Source organism: Labrus mixtus, chromosome 8 (genome assembly GCF_963584025.1).
Source record: "Labrus mixtus chromosome 8, fLabMix1.1, whole genome shotgun sequence".
Classification (NCBI taxonomy): domain Eukaryota; kingdom Metazoa; phylum Chordata; class Actinopteri; order Labriformes; family Labridae; genus Labrus; species Labrus mixtus.
This window is the reverse complement of record NC_083619.1, coordinates 13461101-13481117: the sequence shown is the minus strand read 5'-3', so window position 1 is coordinate 13481117 and position 20017 is coordinate 13461101. Positions and strand designations below refer to the sequence as shown.

General features: G+C 42.7%; 3 protein-coding genes across 5 annotated transcripts; 1 reads left to right on the top strand and 2 right to left on the bottom strand.

Annotated features, from left to right (window-relative positions):
* Positions 1 to 802: 802 nt before the first annotated feature.
* On the bottom strand, positions 803 to 5944 carry cdc34b (cell division cycle 34 homolog (S. cerevisiae) b). The gene is made up of 5 exons (XM_061044456.1): positions 5188 to 5944; positions 3772 to 3858; positions 3552 to 3649; positions 2692 to 2826; positions 803 to 2569 (listed from the first exon to the last, which is right to left on the bottom strand). Exons 1-5 carry the CDS (start codon positions 5371 to 5373, stop codon positions 2359 to 2361), a joined length of 717 nt encoding a protein of 238 aa, XP_060900439.1. The 5' UTR covers positions 5374 to 5944; the 3' UTR covers positions 803 to 2358.
* Positions 5945 to 6598: 654 nt separating this feature from the next.
* cactin lies at positions 6599 to 12117 on the top strand. The gene is made up of 10 exons (XM_061044452.1): positions 6599 to 6943; positions 7970 to 8573; positions 8699 to 8794; positions 8886 to 9031; positions 9168 to 9330; positions 10053 to 10167; positions 10274 to 10466; positions 10572 to 10697; positions 10879 to 11249; positions 11450 to 12117. The coding sequence occupies exons 1-10, from the start codon at positions 6639 to 6641 to the stop codon at positions 11938 to 11940; spliced, it is 2610 nt and encodes an 869-aa protein (XP_060900435.1). The 5' UTR covers positions 6599 to 6638; the 3' UTR covers positions 11941 to 12117.
* A 286-nt stretch (positions 12118 to 12403) lies between these two features.
* Positions 12404 to 20017, bottom strand: sema4e (semaphorin 4e). Of its 3 annotated transcripts, none has more exons than XM_061044453.1 (16): positions 19864 to 20017; positions 18278 to 18590; positions 17996 to 18141; positions 16745 to 16807; positions 16563 to 16661; positions 16308 to 16407; positions 16102 to 16212; positions 15813 to 15964; positions 15453 to 15631; positions 15173 to 15329; positions 14742 to 14964; positions 14446 to 14561; positions 13671 to 13828; positions 13539 to 13591; positions 12994 to 13464; positions 12404 to 12957 (listed from the first exon to the last, which is right to left on the bottom strand). In XM_061044453.1, exons 2-16 carry the CDS (start codon positions 18384 to 18386, stop codon positions 12806 to 12808), a joined length of 2289 nt encoding a protein of 762 aa, XP_060900436.1. In that variant the 5' UTR covers positions 18387 to 18590; positions 19864 to 20017; the 3' UTR covers positions 12404 to 12805. The 3 variants fall into 3 exon arrangements, with proteins under 3 accessions (XP_060900436.1, XP_060900438.1, XP_060900437.1); XM_061044455.1 differs by having other exon boundaries at positions 19764 to 19973; XM_061044454.1 differs by lacking the exon at positions 19864 to 20017 and adding an exon at positions 19600 to 19750.

The window sequence follows — 20017 nt, the reverse complement described above, 5'->3', positions numbered from 1 at the left end:
GACAGCTCATGATAAGGCATCAGTACTAACCACCACACAAACAGGCCTCCTCTCTGTGCCTGCTTCTTTAGATTTATTCACTTTTCAGTACATTGTGGTAGTACAAAACCATGATCCACTCCCCAATGGAGGATGTCTGAAGCAAGGCTAAGCTTCCTGATCAGGGCCACTTACGACCCCCTTCTCAGTTCTGAGCTTTCCCAGAATGCAACATTGCAGCATATCCTCTCTGGATGCAAGGTAGCATGGGCACAGGGCTGGTATAGGTCGTGTCATGACCAGGTCCTCCGCAAGCCATCTGAAATCCTAGAGGCAAACAGGACCAGACCAATAACATCTCAGCAGTGGATCCAGTTGGTCAGGCCAGCAGCACCAAGGTGTGGTAACCTGGAGGTGAGTGGAACATGACAGCTGATCTCAACCCTCCAGTTGAAGTTCCTACAGGAGATCACCACAACCTCCACAGGACTCTTGTCTGTCCCCCATAGACGGTCAAGTTTAATAAAAAATGTTATCTATGCACAGATGGGAAACAAAGCTAAAGAAGAAGCTGGAGTTAATTCAGATTTTAAATCGATTAAGAGAAACAAATACACATGCTGTGAAACATAAAGTGTTGTTTGAAGGGATCAAACCTCTTAGATAAAGGATAGGCTCACACATCTACATGAAACAGGTAAGGAATAATAAAAACAAAAGCTGAAAATTTAATTTAATTTTCATTCTTATCTCTTGAAGTTAAAGTAAATAGTGTTACCTGTGATCATTTGAATAATTTTGTTTAGTCACATACCACTCTGCGTCTTTTCCCCCAATAAATCTTTATTTTTTTTCCATTTAAATAGCCAGAAATTAAAGATAGGTAAAAGACAGGTGATCGTACAATACAGTGATCATTCATACAGCTACATGTGCATATCAGTAAAGGGTCCCGTTAAAGCTGTAAACCAACTCTGAAGACCACTGACAGGAGGGAAATGGTTGCTTGATGTCATTGTTTTGTCAAATGTAATTCATTATCCTGAGAAATTCAGCATGAAGTCCCAATTTCTGTAAATCAAACAATCAAAGTTGCTTATGCATACACAAAAGAAGACACACATGCACTCTAAAAATCCCACTGAAACCCTTCCAAACCCCACTGACAAAAATGTTGAGAGTCCTGTCTGATACTTCTGTGGAACAGCTTTTGGACAAAGCAAACCTAACAATCTGATCACATAAATCATTCTCAAGCAAAGAACGCAAGGCGTAATGTCAAACCAAAGAAATAAGACTAAAATAATAGAGCTGCAAGAGAGCCAACAAAGACTAAGTCATAACATTTTGGGCTTTCTTTTACATAACTTTAGGTCTTTGGCTCCGTCAGGCCTCTCGGAGAGAAAACTTGAGGAGAAACTGATCTGTAATTAGTTTTGCCTCCACCCCATCCCCCTGAAAAACTTCATCCTACACAACTGTTAAATCTGAGCTACTTCAAATAACACAACCCCACACTCAATTACAGAGAAACACATCCAACAGTTAACAGAAAAAAAACACACACACACACACAGCAAAGATCAATTTCATGTTACCTAAAAATGTCCACACGCGGCGTTGACTCACTGACTCAGCTTGCCAGAAGATCCTCCAGATAGAAAGTTCTCTGAGATCTCCAATGACAGAAGTCTGTCTTTACCAGATCGTGATGAAGGTAAGGAGTCCACCAGTAAAAGAGACGAAAAGCTTCCAAAGATGTTCTGGCATGCACAAGAACACTGAAAACATCGTCCTGACACCGGGTCTGACAGGAGCAACGCAGGAAATGTCTGTTTCAGCCTGTTTGCAGTTCAGCACAAACAGGCTGCATAAAGTCCTCAAACTTCTGTTAGTCACAGAGACTAACTACTGTGAGTAACACACAGTTACAATTAGGGGGGAAAGGATATGAAAGAGACGCTGAGCTAAGGTTGGATGTGTTTGCACCAGTGCAAATGTTGCTATTGTTAACAGTGGTATTAACCTCACAACACCAGAGAGTATACAGGGGACCGAACAACTTAAATTTGAAGTTACTTTTTTAAAGTAAGGTTTTAGGTGATAAAGAACTTGTTGGGAAAAATGAAGAAACTCAATGTCGTTTGTGCTGGTGCAAATAAACCAGGTCTGACCCTTCTGCAACAGTGCATCAATTTTCACCTTAGAAAAAAAAAAAGCCTTTAGGGGCTCAGGAAAATAACACCCCTTTTTTATGAGTTTAGAATGGGAAAGCCTTAACGTGTTCTCGGTTGTTAACCTTGAATTTCTGGAAACCCAGACAGAAAGGAGGGTAGCAATAGGTCAGCTAGATTTGAGGGGATGCTGTCAAAAAGCATGTCACGACTCCTCGTTGCCAGAGTCGTCCTCATCGTAGCAGCAGTCTCCATCCCCGTCCTCCACATCGTCGTCGTCATAGTAATAGTCATAGAAGAGGTCGGAGCCTTCATCGGGGGCCGGGGCACGTGTGCGGACGCAGTACTCGGCCAGCGTGGTGGGCACCTTCACACCGTCGCGCTCAGCTTCTGCCTTAGTGGCTAATACCTGTTTCCTGATGTTAGAGAGTGAAAGAGATGAGGAAAGGCCTACACTCCACAGTAATGACACTCAAATCTTGGTCTACTATTCTTTGCAATGTTTCGTTAGTAGAGATAAGAGGGCGTCTCTGTTTACCTGATGATTTCTACGTATTCTCGGTCCTTGCCCTTGCTGTCCCTCCATTTGCGGTACATGACCGAGGCATCCACATTGGCAGGAGAGAAGGTGTTGGGTTCATTCAGTAGTGAGATAACACTCAGCAAAATGGTGCTGAAGCAAGTACAAAGGCAGGTTGAAAGAAAAAAAAAGTCAGTGATGCAGCTGTTTTATAAAGTATAAACTTTATTTTTATTTGATAAACACACTATGGAAATGTTGAGCCATTCTCCCTCTGTTTTCTTGAATACTGAACTGTTTAGTCTTAGAGTTCTGCACAGTCTGCAGTGTGGCTACATCTCTGGCACTTTAGCAGGAGAACAAGGCGATATTAATCCGGGGGCGCGAGGAAATGACAGCATGAGCAATTATCTTTGTATTGCTGCAAAATAAAATTGCTGCTAATTTCAGAGAACATGAAGACTTATCCTATTGTTGCACAACATAAAAAACATTTGTATTTTTTTGCATAATTAACTTTTTAATTAAGTGAAAATATTCCTGTGATAGTGCCTTTATATTTGAAAAATTATGTTTTCCTGGTACATGTGTTTACATTGTGCTGGTGCAATATTATTGCAAAACAAACTAATATTAACAAAAAAAGGTAGCCAATCAAAGTACTAGTCAAAAACTGATCCTTTTACAAATGCAGTGCTGAATACAGCCATATATGCATGAACTGTTCTGGGAACCTCCGAGTAGACATCACTGAAGACCAAAGTCATGTGATCAGCATTGGGGTCAATGTTAATTGTTGAAGTGATTGAAAGAAGAAAACATGGGAGTTACCTAAAAAGCAATGACATCTGAGGGGAGTAATGAGAGAGGGTGCTTACCGGACATTCTGGGTGGGATTCCATCTCTCTGAAGGCAGCTCTCCACTCTGCGGGTCGTCCACTGGAGGATGCAATATGGAGATACACACATCTCCGTTCTAACGACAGAGGAACAAAACTCATTTTTATATGAAATGCACAATGTAAACACTGAAACACCAAAAATGGCATAAAACACTGTGGTAAGAGCATAAAACAGAGACAGGGTGTGTTACTTCACCTCGTAGATGTTTGGGTGCCACATCTTGGTGAGGAATCGGAAGGCAGGTGGGGAGTATGGGTAATCTATGGGGAACTTGATCCGAGCCTGGGAGACAAAACACATATTAACATGTGGCTCACATGCAATGGCTACAACATACTGCATGAAATATTTTAATGACGGGTGTCATTGTTATTGATTTAATATCTGCGGTGTAGGGATACGTTGTATTTAATTTGGCTAATATGATCTTTTCTGATTCATTTTTGCACATTGCAGATACAAATATGTTCACACATTTTGCAGAGGGAGATATAGAATACAACACCTCTTCAATATTTAGATATCAAGCAGGCAAAAGAAAAGAATAAGAAAAAACATGTTATATTCAAATTTTAATAACATTTTTAAGGGTACCTAGTGCAATCTACCAATGCACAGTGTTTACTGAATAGCATTAGATAACAAAAATAGTCAACTCAAATGAAAAAATGAGTAAACAGTAATCTTAAAGGATTAATTGTTTATTTTCTAGCTGATGTCGATGTTTAAATGTATTGCTTTTATTGGCAGGTTCCAATCACATGCCAATATTGTTGCGCATCCATGGAGTTGTCTGAGTCCGCAGTAACCTGTTAATCATTATTTTAAGAAACATATGCAATGTTTCTGTCAATAGTAGCGTTTGTAACAACCCTACACACCTACTCCTTCTGTATATGGTATGTCATAGAGTATTGCTGTTTGGTATGAAAACCTGAACAAACAGATTAAAATTTGCAGGCTGGCAACTTCTTATTCTCAATGTTGCAATCACACTAATTATTGGCAGCATAGAGCAGTGGTTCCCAAAGTGGGGGTCGGGACCCCAAGGTGGGTCGCCAGCCACCAAGAGGGGGGTCGCGAGATGCCTTCCATAAAAAAACTGAAAGTGCATAAATAAATCTTTTCACCATTTTTGTAAATATACAAAAAGTAGTCCAATGTCATATAAGACCTAGTTTTTGCATAGGTTTATTAGTGTGTGCGTGGCTGTCGCTACGTTATATACCTAACTAACCACCTTAAAGAACAGTGGGGGGTCCCCAGTTTCTGTCACCCTCTGTTTGGGGGTCACGACCTGAAAAGTTTGGGAACCCCTGGCATAGAGGATGTATTATTATGGATCTGTGTATTATTATCCTGTGCATCAATAGTTCACCACGTTAGAGAGACTGACCTCTGGCAAGATTTTATTGGCTACAAATGTAGTTTAACATGTCAATCATCCCATGGAGCACGGGTTTGTTAAATCAGGCCTCCTATTTTTCTTGGCATTTTTGTTTTCCATTTGATGGCGTAAAACTCGGCCAGTTATTAAAGTGACTGGTGCGTACGTTTTAATAAATTACTTGCAGAAAGTCGAAGACAAATAATTCCTACACACATTCTTACCTTAAAATACCCCCCTTCATAGTGAGTGTTTGGGGGTCCGAAAATGGCCACTTCCCAGTTGTACATGTCAGCCTCGTCCACCAGTGTTATTTTGAATCCCTCCACAGGCTGCTCCTGAAGGCTCTTCATTTCCAACATAAGTGCTTTCTGTGAACTGGCTACATGAGAGGAGTCATGTTGCGCCATTGTGCACCACGTAGGCTTTAAGATGATCTGGGGTAGAGTGCGGGCAGCTTTGTTTACCTGGACTCTGCTAAATGAACCTCAGTGAACAACCCAGAGAAAAACAGCTTCAGTGTTCGGAGACAATGAAACAGGCCAAACCAGCCGGGCTGCGCATAAGCCAAACAAAGGTTGTGTTGGTGTGTCCCCCAAATAAAAGACAACTTATTTACAAATGTCAGAACTTATAAATTGATTGACTGACAAAAACATTGTGGCTGAAGAGCAGCTCGGGCTTTAGTTGATCTACCTGACAGGACAAGCTCGGATATAAGCCGTAAATCTATTGGTAGCTGCTGGCTAATGTAAACTAGCTAACAAGCTCTACCTTAACCGACCAGCTAAAGCCGATCTTACCGTGGCTTGAATAATTTCTATCCCCTGCGAGAGCCAGATTACAACAGAAAACGCATCTATGTATTTTTTTCTATAATGCTAGCGAATAAAAACTCTTCAGGTAGTGCATAGATATGCAGCTGTTATCGCCCTAACATAGAGAAGAGTGTTACTGAAAGCAGCCCCCTCTCCCCTCAATGTCGGCAATGGCGCTATATGTCGTCTGGGATTTGTAGTCCACTTCATCTGTAATCATTGCTTCAAACCTTTAAAACTACAAATTCACCTTACAGTAACATACATTTTTATTGACTTCTACAGTTTAACTTTTAACATGTGAAAAGTGGTTGAGATTGACAATTGTTTTTTTTAAGTACTTGCTTAAAACGGATTTTTCGAAAACTACATTTGTCCTGCGAGTTACGTGACGTCACAAAAACATGAATGTTGTTTGTGTTTTTGAGAATCCGCCCTGACCTATTTCCACTCTCTCGCTTTATTTACAGACAGCAGTGCGTCGTTATAGTGTGGGTTTGATTAAGGTTGTTTTGCCTTACAGTAAATTGCATATATATAGTGGATATTTATTTGCGTTTTATTTTCTAATTGTACATTTGTGACGTCTACAGTATGCGCCAAATGTTTTTTTTTTTAAAGTCCCTTTGAGGTGGCTTTCTGTTGCCTAAAGGATTAATTCTGAAACCAGAATAAAAACGGCACTGTTAGGATTTTGATATGTATTTAATGGTGTGAAGAAGGTATTTATTTACCGAAGAAAATGCTTTTCTAACACAGGAGTATATTTTTCTCTTCGTGTCGACGTCGTTTTCTGAGTTACCTCTTATTTACGCGACAACAGGCACTCCGGACCCCGCGCTGGAAGAAAGTACGCGATGGGTTCCAAAACTCGACGTCGGTCTCGCTCCAAGTCCAGAAACCGGAGCCGTGAGCGGCGGAACAAGTCCAAAGTGAGTGGGTCTAGATCTCCGGAGGACAGAAGACCTCGCAGTCGGTCTGTGGACGCGAAAAGGACGGCCCGTGGACGTGGACGGTCGAGCAGCAGGGACTCAGGCGACGGCTCTCCTGGCCGAGGTCGGCCTCAACGCAGGGACCGTCCAGGTTCCAGGAGCGGCTCGGACAGTGACAGGATGCGAGCCACACACCGGGACAGGAGCCAGTCGAGGGGTCGGTGTGCAAGGTAACAGTCTGTGCTGGTCTTATCCAGATGTTTGGTGTTATAAGTTCAGCTAAGGAGTGATGATATATCACGAGTATCTGTTTGTATGCAGCAAAACAAAGGTTACCGTATGTTTATGATCATGTGCCCTGATTTTGCAGCTGACTACCCTAACACCCCATCATATGCATTTTAATATAAGTCACTTTATTTAATTTAGTCAAGATAGCCCCTCTTTATGAATAGGCATTAGATTCTACAATTCACTTAGCAGACACTTTTATCCAAAGCGACGTACATCAGAGAGTAAGTACAACACAAGCAAGGATCTAGAAAAAAAAGGAACAATGTCAGTAAGAGCAAACGATCAGCTTTGAGTCTGATTGGACACACAGGTGCTGACAGGCATTGCACAGAGGCAAAGCACAACATTGACGGCAGTTCTTGAGAGCTCTAATCAGTCTAGAAACCATCTTATAAGTCGTCGTTATCAAACAAAAACAATCGTCACAACCATCATCATCATCAATGATATGGAGACCATCATCATTAAGTAAGTAGGTATTCATGAAAGAGCTGGGTCTTTAGCTTTTTCTTAAAGGTGCAGAGGGACTCTGCAGATTGAATGGAGTTTGGAAGTTCATTCCACCACCAGGGGGCAACAGAGGAGAAGAGTCTAGTCAGAGACTTAGGACCCTGTTGTGAAGGTTGGATCAGGCGCCTTTCATTGGCAGATCACTTTGAATTTGAAAGCCTAGACCTGAATTTAGACTGGCCACAAAATACCATAGTGAGTTGCATTCTTTTCTGCATGGTTGCCCAGGAGATTTGGTCCACATGTTGTGCAATATAAAGACTTTTCAGTCTCAAAAAAGGTGGCTAGTTTACAGAAACTTTTGCTGTAGGTTTTAAAGGTTGTAGTAACCAGCAGCTGGATCTAATCAATAACCATTCCCATTGTGAACTGAAATTATGTTAGTCTCCACTACATGTTAGTTGGCCACCGTTGAGAGAAAAAGTGCTAAAATTTGTCACTTTTCTTTTCAGCTTTGATTCAGATGATCCAACGGTTAGGAGGAAGAGACAGGACATGAAGAATCGCAGAGAAACATCACAAGAGAGGAGAAGGGGAAGATCTGACTCCAGTGACAGGAGCAGTGACAGAGAAAGGAGCAGACGGATAAGTCCGGCCAGAGAGAGTCCAGCTAGAGACAGACCAAAGACGGTCAAAGACAGAGAACGGTGGAGGAGCAACAGCAGAGACAGGGAAAGAAAAGGAGAGAAAGACAAAAGCCGAGAGTGTAGGAAGAGGAGTGAAGACAGGGAGCGAGGGAGGAGCGTGAAAAGCAGAGAGAGGACTGACAAAGACAAAGGCAGGAGGCACTCCAATTCTTCAGATTCGTCTGATAGCTCTGGATCTGATCGTGGGGGCCGTGTGGTGAAAGAAAAAGAGGACAAGAAAAAACAGAAGGAGATGTTGAAAGCTCTGGAAACACCAGAGGAGAAGAGGGCTAGGAGGCTGGCAAAGAAGGAAACAAAGGAGAAGAAAAGGAGAGAAAAGATGGGCTGGAGTGAGGAGTACATGGGATACACCAACGCTGACAATCCCTTCGGTGATAACAACTTGTTAGGCACATTCAAATGGCAGAAGGTGAGTTTGAGCACAGTTCAGCACATTTTTAAACCTTTTCAAAGTAGCACATTATAATCTTAATAATCGTTTAATCTTCTAACTTATCTTGTTTGTTTTTGATTCTTGGTTTTGTTTTGTTTTAGGCACTGGATAAGAAAGGAATTGGTCATCTTGGTGAAAAGGAGCTTAAAGACAGGAACAAATGTATTCAGGAGGAGAACCGCAGAGAGCTGCAGAAGGTATGAGCACAGGCTTTTATTTCTTTGCAGTATGATGTTAGACGTATGTGTAACAGCTATTTAAATAAAAATGCAATCACTATGTGTAAAGGTGAAACAGCTGCGTCTTGAGAGGGAGCGGGAAAAAGCCATGAGAGAGACGGAGCTTGAGATGCTACAGAGAGAGAAGGAGGCGGAGCACTTCAAAACCTGGGCTGAACAGGAGGACAACTTCCATCTGCATCAGGCCAAACTACGGTGAGTGTGCATCAACAATCCTTTCCCCATTTTCACTCATCTCTTCATGTCACAGAGTGCAGTTTAAGGCTACTACAACTGTCCCCAAACACATATTTGAACTGTGTCTACCATACTGCGTGTGATATGTGTCCAGGTCTAAGATTAGAATCCGGGATGGTCGCGCCAAGCCCATTGACCTTTTGGCTAAGTACATCAGTGCAGAAGATGACGATCTCGCTGTGGAGATGCATGAGCCATACACCTTTCTCAACGGGCTCACCGTCACGGACATGGACGACCTGCTGGAAGACATAAAGGTGCGTGTTTATGTTCCATTTAAGATTAAAGTTTAACCTCTTCTCTCCTACATTTGTATTTAAGAATATCCGCAGCCCTGTTACATAAAGTCAACTGTACACATTCCTCTGAACGTTCATCTCAGCAGGTTTCTGTCGGACCATCGTTCACACACGAGGATCGAAGCATTCATGGTTGAAGAACAGGCTTAAAAAAAACGACACAGGGTTAACTCTTAAATCACATATCTGCTGGAGACCGAATGTTCCTGTCGTCTTGCATTTTATTTAGGAGCCATTAATAATAACGCTGTTAGCCGGTCTACAGGACGTGTCAAATACGTTAATCAGTGTCGTTTATGCAATTAATATTGCAAGAGTTTGTCAAACTCCTAACTGTAAGAGTACCCATCACATACTAGAAAATACAAGACTGTAAAAACTATAAAGACTGTCTGGCAGATTCTTTTAAGTGTCCTTGTGTTAATTCAGTCTACCACTATTTCTTTACCTCCCACAGAGGGGCACCACATCCCAGAAAATATTAATTTAATACTCAATCTGTGAATGACTATGTCGATACTGTGTATGTAACTTTAGGCTTGAAACTGATTAGAATATAATCCAGATTTGATCTCATGCAGATCCAAACTAACCATAGCAGAAGCCATGTGTGAACCGCTACACATTTTTCTTGGTCTTCAAAAGAATGGTTAACTGCATGAGTGTTGTTCTGCCGGTAGGTTTACATGGAGCTGGAGCAAGGGAAGAACGTGGACTTCTGGAGAGACATGACGACTATCACCGAGGACGAGATCAGCAAACTGAGAAAGCTGGAGGCCTCTGGGAAAGGACCAGGTACATCACAACTTATATAAACATCTTACGCACAATCTAAGTGTAGGTGCAAGCTGCTCTCAACTGTTTCTTGTCTTTACTTTCAATGCAACCTTTTCATTCTCAGGTGATCGCCGTGAGGGCATCAACACAGCTGTGAGCACTGATGTTCAGACGGTGTTCAAAGGAAAGACATACAGCCAGCTGCAGGCGCTGCACCTGAACATCGAGACAAAGATTCGGGCTGGAGGATCAAATCTGGATATTGGTTACTGGGAAAGTCTGCTCCAGCAGGTCAGAGTCTACATGGCCAGAGCAAGGTATATATGCGGGAACCCTTAATGCTTTTGTAATATTTAAAATGGTAATGTTTTTTTTCTTGGAAATGAGTTGAAATCTAAGTTAGTTACTCTATGATGTTACAGGTTGAGAGAGCGACACCAGGATGTGCTGCGTCAGAAGCTGTTCAAGCTGAAACAGGAACAAGGAGTAGAGAGTGAACCTTTGTTCCCCATCATCAAAGAGGAGCAGAGGAGTGATGAAGAAGAAGAGTAAGTTCCCTCAAAGCCTTACACACAAGCTGCAACCTGGGCTTCAAGTTTCACTTCACACTATGTTCATGCTCTACTTTTTCAGCATGTGTTATAACTTAAAAGCTAAATCTTGAATAATTATGATGCATCCTCTCCTCGCTTAATTAAAATGTCAATCAAAATGTTTCTGTAACTTCAGGGAAAGAGGAGAGCAAACAAGAGGGGCAGTAACAGAAGAGGCCGACCAGGCTTCATCCTCCTCCACAAAATACAGGAACAGAGGACTTGAGGATGATGGAGAGGAGGCAGGACCGTCAACATCCACAGCAGGAAACCAAGAGAAGGACGAGGGAGAAAAGGATGACAAGAAAGATGAGGAGAAGGGAGAGGTGGTGGAGGCGGTGCTGACAGAGGAGGACCTGATCCAGCAGAGCCAGGCGGAGTACGACTCTGGCCGCTACAGTCCCACACTGCTCACGCAGTCCGAGCTGCCACTGGACACACACACCATCACGCCCGAAGAGGACACACACAGGCTGCAGTTGGCACGCAGACAGCTACAAGTCACAGGTACGTGGCACTCAAAGGGCTTAAGTGTCAGGGTCACAAAAAATAACCTGAAAAACGAATTAATTCTATATCAGAAAAATGTACAAGAATCAAGCTATGTGTGGAAAAAGCAACAGCTACCTTTTGTGTGACTTCATTTTTTAACATTTTATCAAACGTATTTATTTCTAAATGTGTTTCTCCTTTGATTGCTGTACCAGGTGATGCCAACGAGAGTGCAGAGGACGCCTTCGTACGACGTGCAAGAGAGGGCATGGGCAACGACGAGGCCCAGTTCAGCGTGGAGTTTCCTGTCACGGGTAAAATGTACCTCTGGGCCGACAAATACCGTCCCAGGAAACCCCGCTTCTTCAACAGGGTCCACACAGGCTTCGAGTGGAACAAATACAACCAGACGCATTACGACTTCGACAACCCTCCCCCGAAGATCGTCCAGGGTTACAAGTTCAACATCTTCTACCCGGACCTTATCGATAAGCGCTCCACCCCGCAGTATTTCCTCGAGCCCAGTCCCGACAACAAGGACTTTGGGATTCTGAGGTTCCATGCAGGCCCTCCGTACGAGGACATCGCCTTTAAGATTGTGAACAGGGAGTGGGAGTACTCGCACAGACACGGTTTCCGCTGTCAGTTTGCCAATGGGATCTTCCAGCTGTGGTTCCACTTCAAGAGGTATCGCTACAGGAGATAGAGGCCACATACCAAGAGCAGAGTCACAGTATAGTGTAAGAGCTGTACAGTCAACGTGCTATGTTTTTTCCTATATTAGCTGCACTTTGAGTAGCATTTTCTTAAAGATACAAATTTGTCTGTACTGTCAAGAGAGTCAACTGTAATTCTTTGAAATTAAAAATTAAAGTTTTTTTTACACCGTGCAAGCCGTCACTGGTTAATTATTTTGTTGTAAATTCTTCTTTAAACCATCTAATAATTGAATCAGTCTGGAGAAATAAGGCAGCATACAGAGGTATAGTAACTATTCATGACTGCAGGTTTCTTCTGTGTCTGTTCTGAGCATTCTTGGCAAGTCGAGTCTTGCTGAAAAGTTGTAAATCCTGTTCACTATTTGGAGACAGTTAAACAACACAGGGACCAGGTAGAAAGTGTTAAGTGAAGTCAGCCCAAGTTTTCCCAGCTAGTGGTTAGAAATCAAATGGCTCAATATCATTTATTGTACATTCCTGTTGAAAAGAATACAAAATGTCAAGATATTTCATTCCTAAATGAGATTTACAAAATTTAGTAAGGATCTTAAAAAGTAAGTTTAAAAATAGAAGTGAGGAAGAAATTGAAGTGCATCTCATTTGTACAAAAAATATAGAATCTCTTGGTATGTTCAAATGTGCTCATCAGTTCATAGTCTCTGAAAACATTGCTTCAACAACTTTCAATAGTTTTATAGTCCAACCTGTTAAATGTCCCATGCATTCAGGTTTTAACTATTATAACATCTGAACGGATAATCTGGTGTTCTGCATGGAAATAAATGGTTTGGGGCTCCACATTCATTTCTCAATCTTTGCCTCCTGATGACATGCAGCTTAATTTTTACTTATTCAAATGTCAGACTCGTCATCAATAAATTTCAGAGTTGGAAGAGTTACTGCTTGATCACCGTGCTCTTCCTCTGCATTAAATGCTGCCTCCCCCCTGTTGTGGTTGTTGCTACTGCGGCCGTTGTCTGTTTCCAACACCAGAGGCTTCTCCTCTGCCAGCGCAGGCCTTGGTGTGTATTGGTTCAGACTGCCCTGCTCATGGGTCTCCTGGGATTGCGCTACCTTCTTTCCACAGTTCCAGGGCAGTGGAAGATGGCCTTTGTAAAAGTTCCAGGCCAAAAGGGCAAGAAGACAAACTACAAGTAGCGCGACCACTACCTGAAGTCCAGTCATAGAGGGGCCGTCGACCTGGGCCCTGGGAAAAATCGGAGTGCCATTGCCTGTGCCTGCTGGAACTATGCTGACCTGGTACTCTGCCACAGCCGTTGAGTACTCGTCAGCTTTGGAGCGCTCGACAGAGAGGCAGCGGTATCGACCGGCGTCTGAGTCTGAGGCGTTGAGGATGAGCAGTCCGTCTCTCAGAAACTGAAAGCGAGCTGCAGGGGTCAGAGGGCTGCTGTCCCGCTCCCAGGCTGTTTTTGCCAGGTTTGAAGGTGCAGTGCAATGCAGCTTCAGGTTCCCTCCGGGCCAGATGGACCGATTCACAGGTTTAACAGGATCTGAAAACGAAACAGAGCTTCTTCAGATACACAGTCTTTTTTGATCTTAGGAGCTTAAATATTCACCAACTCACCAGCATCTGGGCAGGCCGACGCATCGCCATCTTCCACTCTTTGGATCACTTTTCTGAAATAGAAGATAACATAGGATTTAACTGAGTGTGGATAAAATAATTACAAACACTGAAAATCTAAAAGCTGCCTACCTTTGTGAAGTAGAGAGGAAAACACATTTCCTGTCAACCTGGTCCCAGCCACAGTACGGGTCTCTGGCCAGCACACAGTCCATACAGGAGAAGGATCTATTACAGGTGGCCAGGGGAATCTGTGCTGCTCCGTAGTCTGAGCCTGCATAGATCTGACCCTGTACACGACGGATCACACACAAACACAGAACAATGACAATAACGTGTTTGCTTTACAGAAACATATACTTGTATATGGCACAATAATTGACAACAAACTGACATGGAATGCTGACATTCTTGCTCAACAGCGTCTCTATTTCTTGAGGAGACTTAGACGTTGTAATGTCTTGAGAGCGAGCGGGAAAAAGCCATGAGAGAGAGACGGAGCTTGAGATGCTACAGAGAGAGAAGGAGGCGGAGCACTTCAAAACCTGGGCTGAACAGGAGGACAACTTCCATCTGCATCAGGCCAAACTACGGTGAGTGTGCATCAACAATCCTTTCCCCATTTTCACTCATCTCTTCATGTCACAGAGTGCAGTTTAAGGCTACTACAACTGTCCCCAAACACATATTTGAACTGTGACTTAGACATTTTAATGTTGACAGTACTATGTTGAAATTATTTTACAAAGCTTTCATTGAAAGTATGTTGACCTTTTGTATTTAGCGTTGATGAAGAGCATTGTTTAGTTTTTATGTGCTGTCCTGTATATGGTTTCGACTTCTTTGGTCACTTGTATTGACATTCATTCATTCACATGAATAAGGCTATTGGAGAGTTTTAAATTACCGTGACATTAGAGAATTTCAGGCTCTTGATTGGCTCTGGTGGGTGGAAGAGTTGTACTTCCTCTATGATGAACATCTCTTGATCGTAGTTCACAGCTTTCAGCAGTGTGCCGTCCTCTTTTCATATTAAAAAAAAAAATAGAGACACTCAAAATTTGCAAGCTGATACAAGTACATCACAATGCTTATCACTGACACTGTCACTGTTAACCGTTGTTAACAACATTTGCAAAGGAAAACATACACACAAAGTGGCAGAGTGATACACAACTTCAACACTGAACATACTGTACATACCTGTGCCAACAAATATCACGTGGTACTTCTTGCCGTCTGCTGCCTGTGCTTGGGTAACTATGACGCGTGTGAATGTAGCTCCTCTTCGCACCAGTAGAGGCCTCTCCTCTATTGGCTGGATAGCTTGGTCCATGAGGGGTTTATCTTTGATAAATTGAAGGGTCCGGTCCGGGAGGTCCAGAGTCTGATTTATGCCCTCTTTACGAGCAGCATTGTTAATACACTGGCAAGGGAGAAGAGGGGAAGGTAAGTGAAAAAAGAGAGAACAACAGAGTCAGACTACAAAAGGAATCAGCTTCCTGCTGGGTCACTTGTTATAAAAAAAAAAAAAAAAAAAAAGAGTTGCCTTTTTGGTTCAGTCTTTGTTTCAAACACAAACACACACACACACACACACACACACACATGCATTGAATAGTGGGCAGACTCACAGCTCCAGGCCGAGGGAAGGGGACATCTCCGCTATACATCACCCACTTAACAAAAGAGGTTTCTACGGGGACCGGGGTCTTGTACTTCCCCTCCTCAAACACTCTGCTGATGTCAGACACCCGGTACGCACACACTGCAGAAAGGTCTGATGTGTCCCTGGAACACAGACAAACAGAGAAAAAGTGAGCTGAGCGGTGTGCCAAACACCATTAAAGAGAAAGAACGCCTCCTTAAAACGTTTTTTTTTTTTTTTTTTTTTTTTTTTTAATTCAAGCTTACGATTGTGGAGTAAAGACGGCAAAGAACAAACAGTCCCTCCAGTCTTTTTGTGGGTCACACCAGCGGTACATGTCCTGGATAATGTAAGGCAATTGAGACTCAAGCACTGGACAGTCCATTCTGGCTTTCAGGAAGGATGTCCATTTCTTCTGCAATGTCCTCTGACCTCCAAGATCCCCCTGTGAACAAAGACAGACAACCACAATGCCACATTTACAAGAGGAAAAACATGCGGACGAACAGGATGCACAATCAGGCAGCGGAACGAGCACAACCGAGGAAGTTCTTTTTTTTTAATTCTCTCGTTGTGTGAAAGGAAGCGGCAACTTTTTTCAGCGCGTGCGAGTTAAACTCTTTCACCTTGCAGACGCGGGCGACACGGGAGACCACCAGTTTGTTGTAGCAGTCGCACTCCACAGCTGTCTCACTGAAAAACACGTACACCTTGTCATCGTCTCCATCCTCACTCGACACACTCTCTGGCATCTGGGTCATGGAAACAAAGTTGGGCTCTGGGATAGAAACAAGAGAATTGAATATTGACTTTGACAACGAGGCAATTTATCAAAACAAACAAGTTCATCTCAGTCTAGAGACAGTGAAACGCTAGCATGAATAAAGCCTTCAGCAAAAAAGGAACAAATCTCACCATTAAGCCAGGAGCTCTTGAATTCAGTGCGTATGGAGGCAGGAGAGCTACGCATTAGGACAGGTTCAGAGCCCAGGAAATTCATAGATGTGGCTGAGTACAGGCTGTTTTCTAATGAGACAGTGATACAAATGATGAAATAATTATGCAACCGTGACCTTACCGGTAATTTTAGTCAATTTGAACCGTTTCGTAATGCTACTCACCGAACATGACAGAGGCGTATCTTTGGAAAGGGTCAAATGGACACTTCCCTTTGCCATCCTCTCCTTTCTTTTCAAGAGTCAGTTTTCCATCAGCATATGACTGCACAAACACATAGAAGCACACTAGAATTCACAGACGTTCATCTTCAAACCCTATAGCTTTTATAGACACTGGAACTATGCAGCATCACTTTATACAGTGTGGGATATGAGTAAAAAGTAAATAAGTGAGCACTTCAGCTCTTAATGTCTCACCATGTAATCACACTCAGGATCAAAAGCATTGGTTCCACACACATACATCCTGTCGTCCTCCGTCTTGTGCAGGACCCTGATGTAGTTCTTGCACTCCGTCTATAAAATGATTTTAAAAAGCAATTGTCACACCTGCTTAATATCAGGAAGTTTACAACAGAAGACACTGAACACACACTCACCTCAGGATCTTTTCCTTTGTTTTTACACTCGTCTTCTTGCTGTTTTGTCACTTCCCATTTAACCTAAAATAAACAAGCACCACAGTTATCACATTTTTGTGCAAAAAAGATAGGATACAAACCAGGTAAATTATTTGATATGTGGTATTTATGAAAACAATCAATCTCTTCTTGAGACACTTTACAAAAAGCAGGTAAAAGACCATACTCATTGTTATTTAATATGACAAAAGAGCAGGTAAAAAGACCATACTCATCGTTATTTTACAAAGACCCAGCTTAATCCATCATGAGCGTAGCACTTTAGCAACATTTTAGCAAAAGTTACAGAGGCAAGAAAAGACATCCTTTTAACAGGCAGAAATCTTGGGCAAATCCAGGCACATGACCAAACAGCCATCTACCGAAACTGCGCCGGGATAATAACACAAAAACAACCGAGTTAGAGTTGCATTAAGTGAATGATTTTCTGAAAGCTGCTCAGTATTACTATGTGTTTGGTGAACTTGTAGTAATTTGTATCTAAAATATAAACTGTATATACCTGTTTAATATTGTACTGACATTATAAACTGTCCTAAAACACTGTGCTTCTCACGCAAAGCTGTTGGTCTGCCAGTATTATTAAAAAAAAAACAATGTTTATGTTTCTGACAAACGCAAAAATAACCAACTTGGTCACAACAAGTAACCCAAACTGTTAGTAACCCAGATTAGTCCTTTCTATGTGCGACGGGTAGCCTAGCGTTTATATCGCACTCCATGGTTCAACTGTGACCCTGAGCACTTTCATGTGTGTGTAAAACAAAACGTCCTGTGTATAGGGACTTGCTATGATGATACATGAGTAGCTATTCGATGTCATACTGGTACACTGCGTGAAGAAAAGTGTTTTGTTTTTTGCACATGCTAGGAGGACAAAGCCCTACTCAGAAGAACTTATTTGCGGTTATTGAATGTAAATAACAGAAGTTGAACACTTTCGTGGGAAAAATGTGTACAGGCCTGCACAGAACCAGGGCTCTTAGGCAGGTCTGACTGCACAACAGCATGATTATAGCCCTGCATGGTAGATACAATTCAGGGCAGAGAGTATGGCTTGATACACAAGTTTGCTTTTAAAAAATGTTAAGCCCCGGGCCAAGAAAGCTCCAATAAAACACATCAATGATAAAGTAATGCAAACAGTGATTGGGTGTTGCTCCAAGCTTATATTAGCCTTTATTGCATCATTAACCATGGCGCTCTCACCGAAGCATGTTTCTTTGAGATGTCTTTGAGGTCAAGGGCAAACACTGCCTCCCTGGCACCCAGCACCAGCAGGTTCAGATCTTCTCTCAACAGCATGGTGGAGTAGTTGAACACTCCCTCTTCACGAAACAGGTGTGCATTGTCCTCTACAGATAGAATAACACTGGTTTACTCATCAACCACCGGTGATTAAACCGTGTTTCCTCATAAGTCTGTCAAAACTGAGATTATAAGAGCCGACATGAGATGACTGAATGTAGGACATGATTGCACAACACTTACTGTGGTAAGGCACAGATCTGCGGGGGACACAGCCCAGTGGTGAGTCTTCTTCCAGCGTCAAGGCCAGGGGCAGCAGCCAAAAGACACAGAGGGACAGCAGCGGATGCATGGCTCCTTTGTTAAAGTTAACAGGAATTTAAGCTTTATTGTTTCCCCAACAGTCAGTCATACAGGGGTAAAAACAGCAAGCAGCATCTATGACGTGATGAGGTCTGTTCCGACTGAAGGGCACTGGCCCCTTTACTGGCCCCGCTCAGCAGGCTGTCCATGGTGAGATGGATGGCACAGGCCGAAGAAACAAAGCTGAGGAGGGCTGAAAGAGACAAGGTTGTATGGGTATCACGATCCATTCAATAGACGCGTTTCCTGACAGAAAAAGAAAAGCTTAAAATCTGTATTACAGGAACATAAACAATCAATTCAAAATGCAATGGAAAGCACGCGATGCATTTTAAACCAAAGTGAGAGAACACGGCAAAAAAAAAAAAGCAGAGAAATGGCTCAAAAGGGCGGAGTGAGCTAAAGTCAGCGCGGCAGTAAATCTGTCAGTGCCATAGTGATGTTAATGCAGGGCCATGAAAAGCATTCAGCAGGGTGCAGGGATGTCGACTTCAGCTCTCCTGCAGCACCAAACACAAGCAAACAATGAGAGATTCACAGAGAGTGCCAGAGGCTGCGACGGATGAGAGATGTGGTTTTGCAACAACTTTGTTGCAAACTGAGTTGCAAGAGCTTTTGCACCATCAACACGAAACGCACAATAACCTGAGATAGTTGTCCCTCTCTCCATTGAGTCCCTGCAACAGACACAGTTTTCTCTCCGTCATCTGTGTCCAGCTGTGTTCCTACAACCTGCAGGGGTGGGTGTGTACAGTTGCTGTGGGTGCCTCTTAGCCAACAGAGGTGTGCTGCAGTGTTGTCCTGATGAGCTGTGGCATGTCAGAGAATGCAGCCCTGATAAAGATGTTTCACATATTTGGCCCTGGGGCTCAAGCCAGCGTTACTAAACACCCTATTTGCACACACATACACGCACCATAACAACATTACATTGAGGTTCACATTATCGACCAAAACGTCCCCAAGCAAGAACAAGAGTGTGTACATTATTAAGACAGTCTGAAATCAGTTAAAACAAACCATGACCAGCTTGTAGTAGCCTATATTTAGAATATAACTGTAATTTCAAGTAATGCTACTACATTTACTCACGCTTTAATAACAAAATGTCCTTAAGTTGCCACAAAAGTAGGTTACCGTAAAAGTACTACAGCTCGAACTCAAGCAAGATAACATATTACACTCAAAAGTGAATCACTCACCTGCGCACAGACACGCCCAAGACTGCGGATATGTCCATTAAAAATATTCCCAACACCTGTTTAAGCCTCACTTTTAACCCCTATCTCTTCATTACAAACTGGTCGGTAGTTAAATTTACTCAAAGTACCAACAAAAGGAGGGTTAAGCAGTATAAAAAACTCACACAAACGTCGGTGGTCGTGACCGCAACGTAACGATGTTAAAGTTCCTTCCAAGGCTGAAAATTCAAAACAGAAACAGGTTCACTTCTCACAATCACACACCGCAGCAAAAGTTTTAGCAGCTTCTCTGATTCAGTTTCGGTCCCATCAAAGCCACAGGTTGTATCTCCTCGGCGGTAAGGGTCTGACAGGAAGGCTTTCTGCTGCTGGTCTGTTTCTGCCGCTCAGTTTTTTTTTTTTTTTTTTTTTTAACCCA

What these genes read in the sequence shown, in the direction of transcription:
- sema4e (XM_061044453.1), bottom strand. Translation starts at nt 18,386, where the DNA reads ATGCATCCGCTGCTGTCCCTCTGTGTCTTTTGGCTGCTGCCCCTGGCC. An exon ending in CCTTCCCTCGGCCTGGAGCT is followed by an intron (nt 14,965 to 15,172) that starts GTGAGTCTGCCC and finishes CTCCCTTGCCAG; the next exon opens with TGTATTAACAATGCTGCTCG. An exon ending in TGAAATTCTCTAATGTCACG is followed by an intron (nt 13,829 to 14,445) that starts GTAATTTAAAAC and finishes CGTCGTGTACAG; the next exon opens with GGTCAGATCTATGCAGGCTC.
- cactin (XM_061044452.1), top strand. Translation starts at nt 6,639, where the DNA reads ATGGGTTCCAAAACTCGACGTCGGTCTCGCTCCAAGTCCAGAAACCGG. An exon ending in TCGAGGGGTCGGTGTGCAAG is followed by an intron (nt 6,944 to 7,969) that starts GTAACAGTCTGT and finishes TTTTCTTTTCAG; the next exon opens with CTTTGATTCAGATGATCCAA. An exon ending in AGGAGTGATGAAGAAGAAGA is followed by an intron (nt 10,698 to 10,878) that starts GTAAGTTCCCTC and finishes CTGTAACTTCAG; the next exon opens with GGAAAGAGGAGAGCAAACAA.
- cdc34b (XM_061044456.1), bottom strand. Translation starts at nt 5,373, where the DNA reads ATGGCGCAACATGACTCCTCTCATGTAGCCAGTTCACAGAAAGCACTT. An exon ending in AATCCCACCCAGAATGTCCG is followed by an intron (nt 2,827 to 3,551) that starts GTAAGCACCCTC and finishes TACTTGCTTCAG; the next exon opens with CACCATTTTGCTGAGTGTTA. An exon ending in GAATACGTAGAAATCATCAG is followed by an intron (nt 2,570 to 2,691) that starts GTAAACAGAGAC and finishes CTCTAACATCAG; the next exon opens with GAAACAGGTATTAGCCACTA.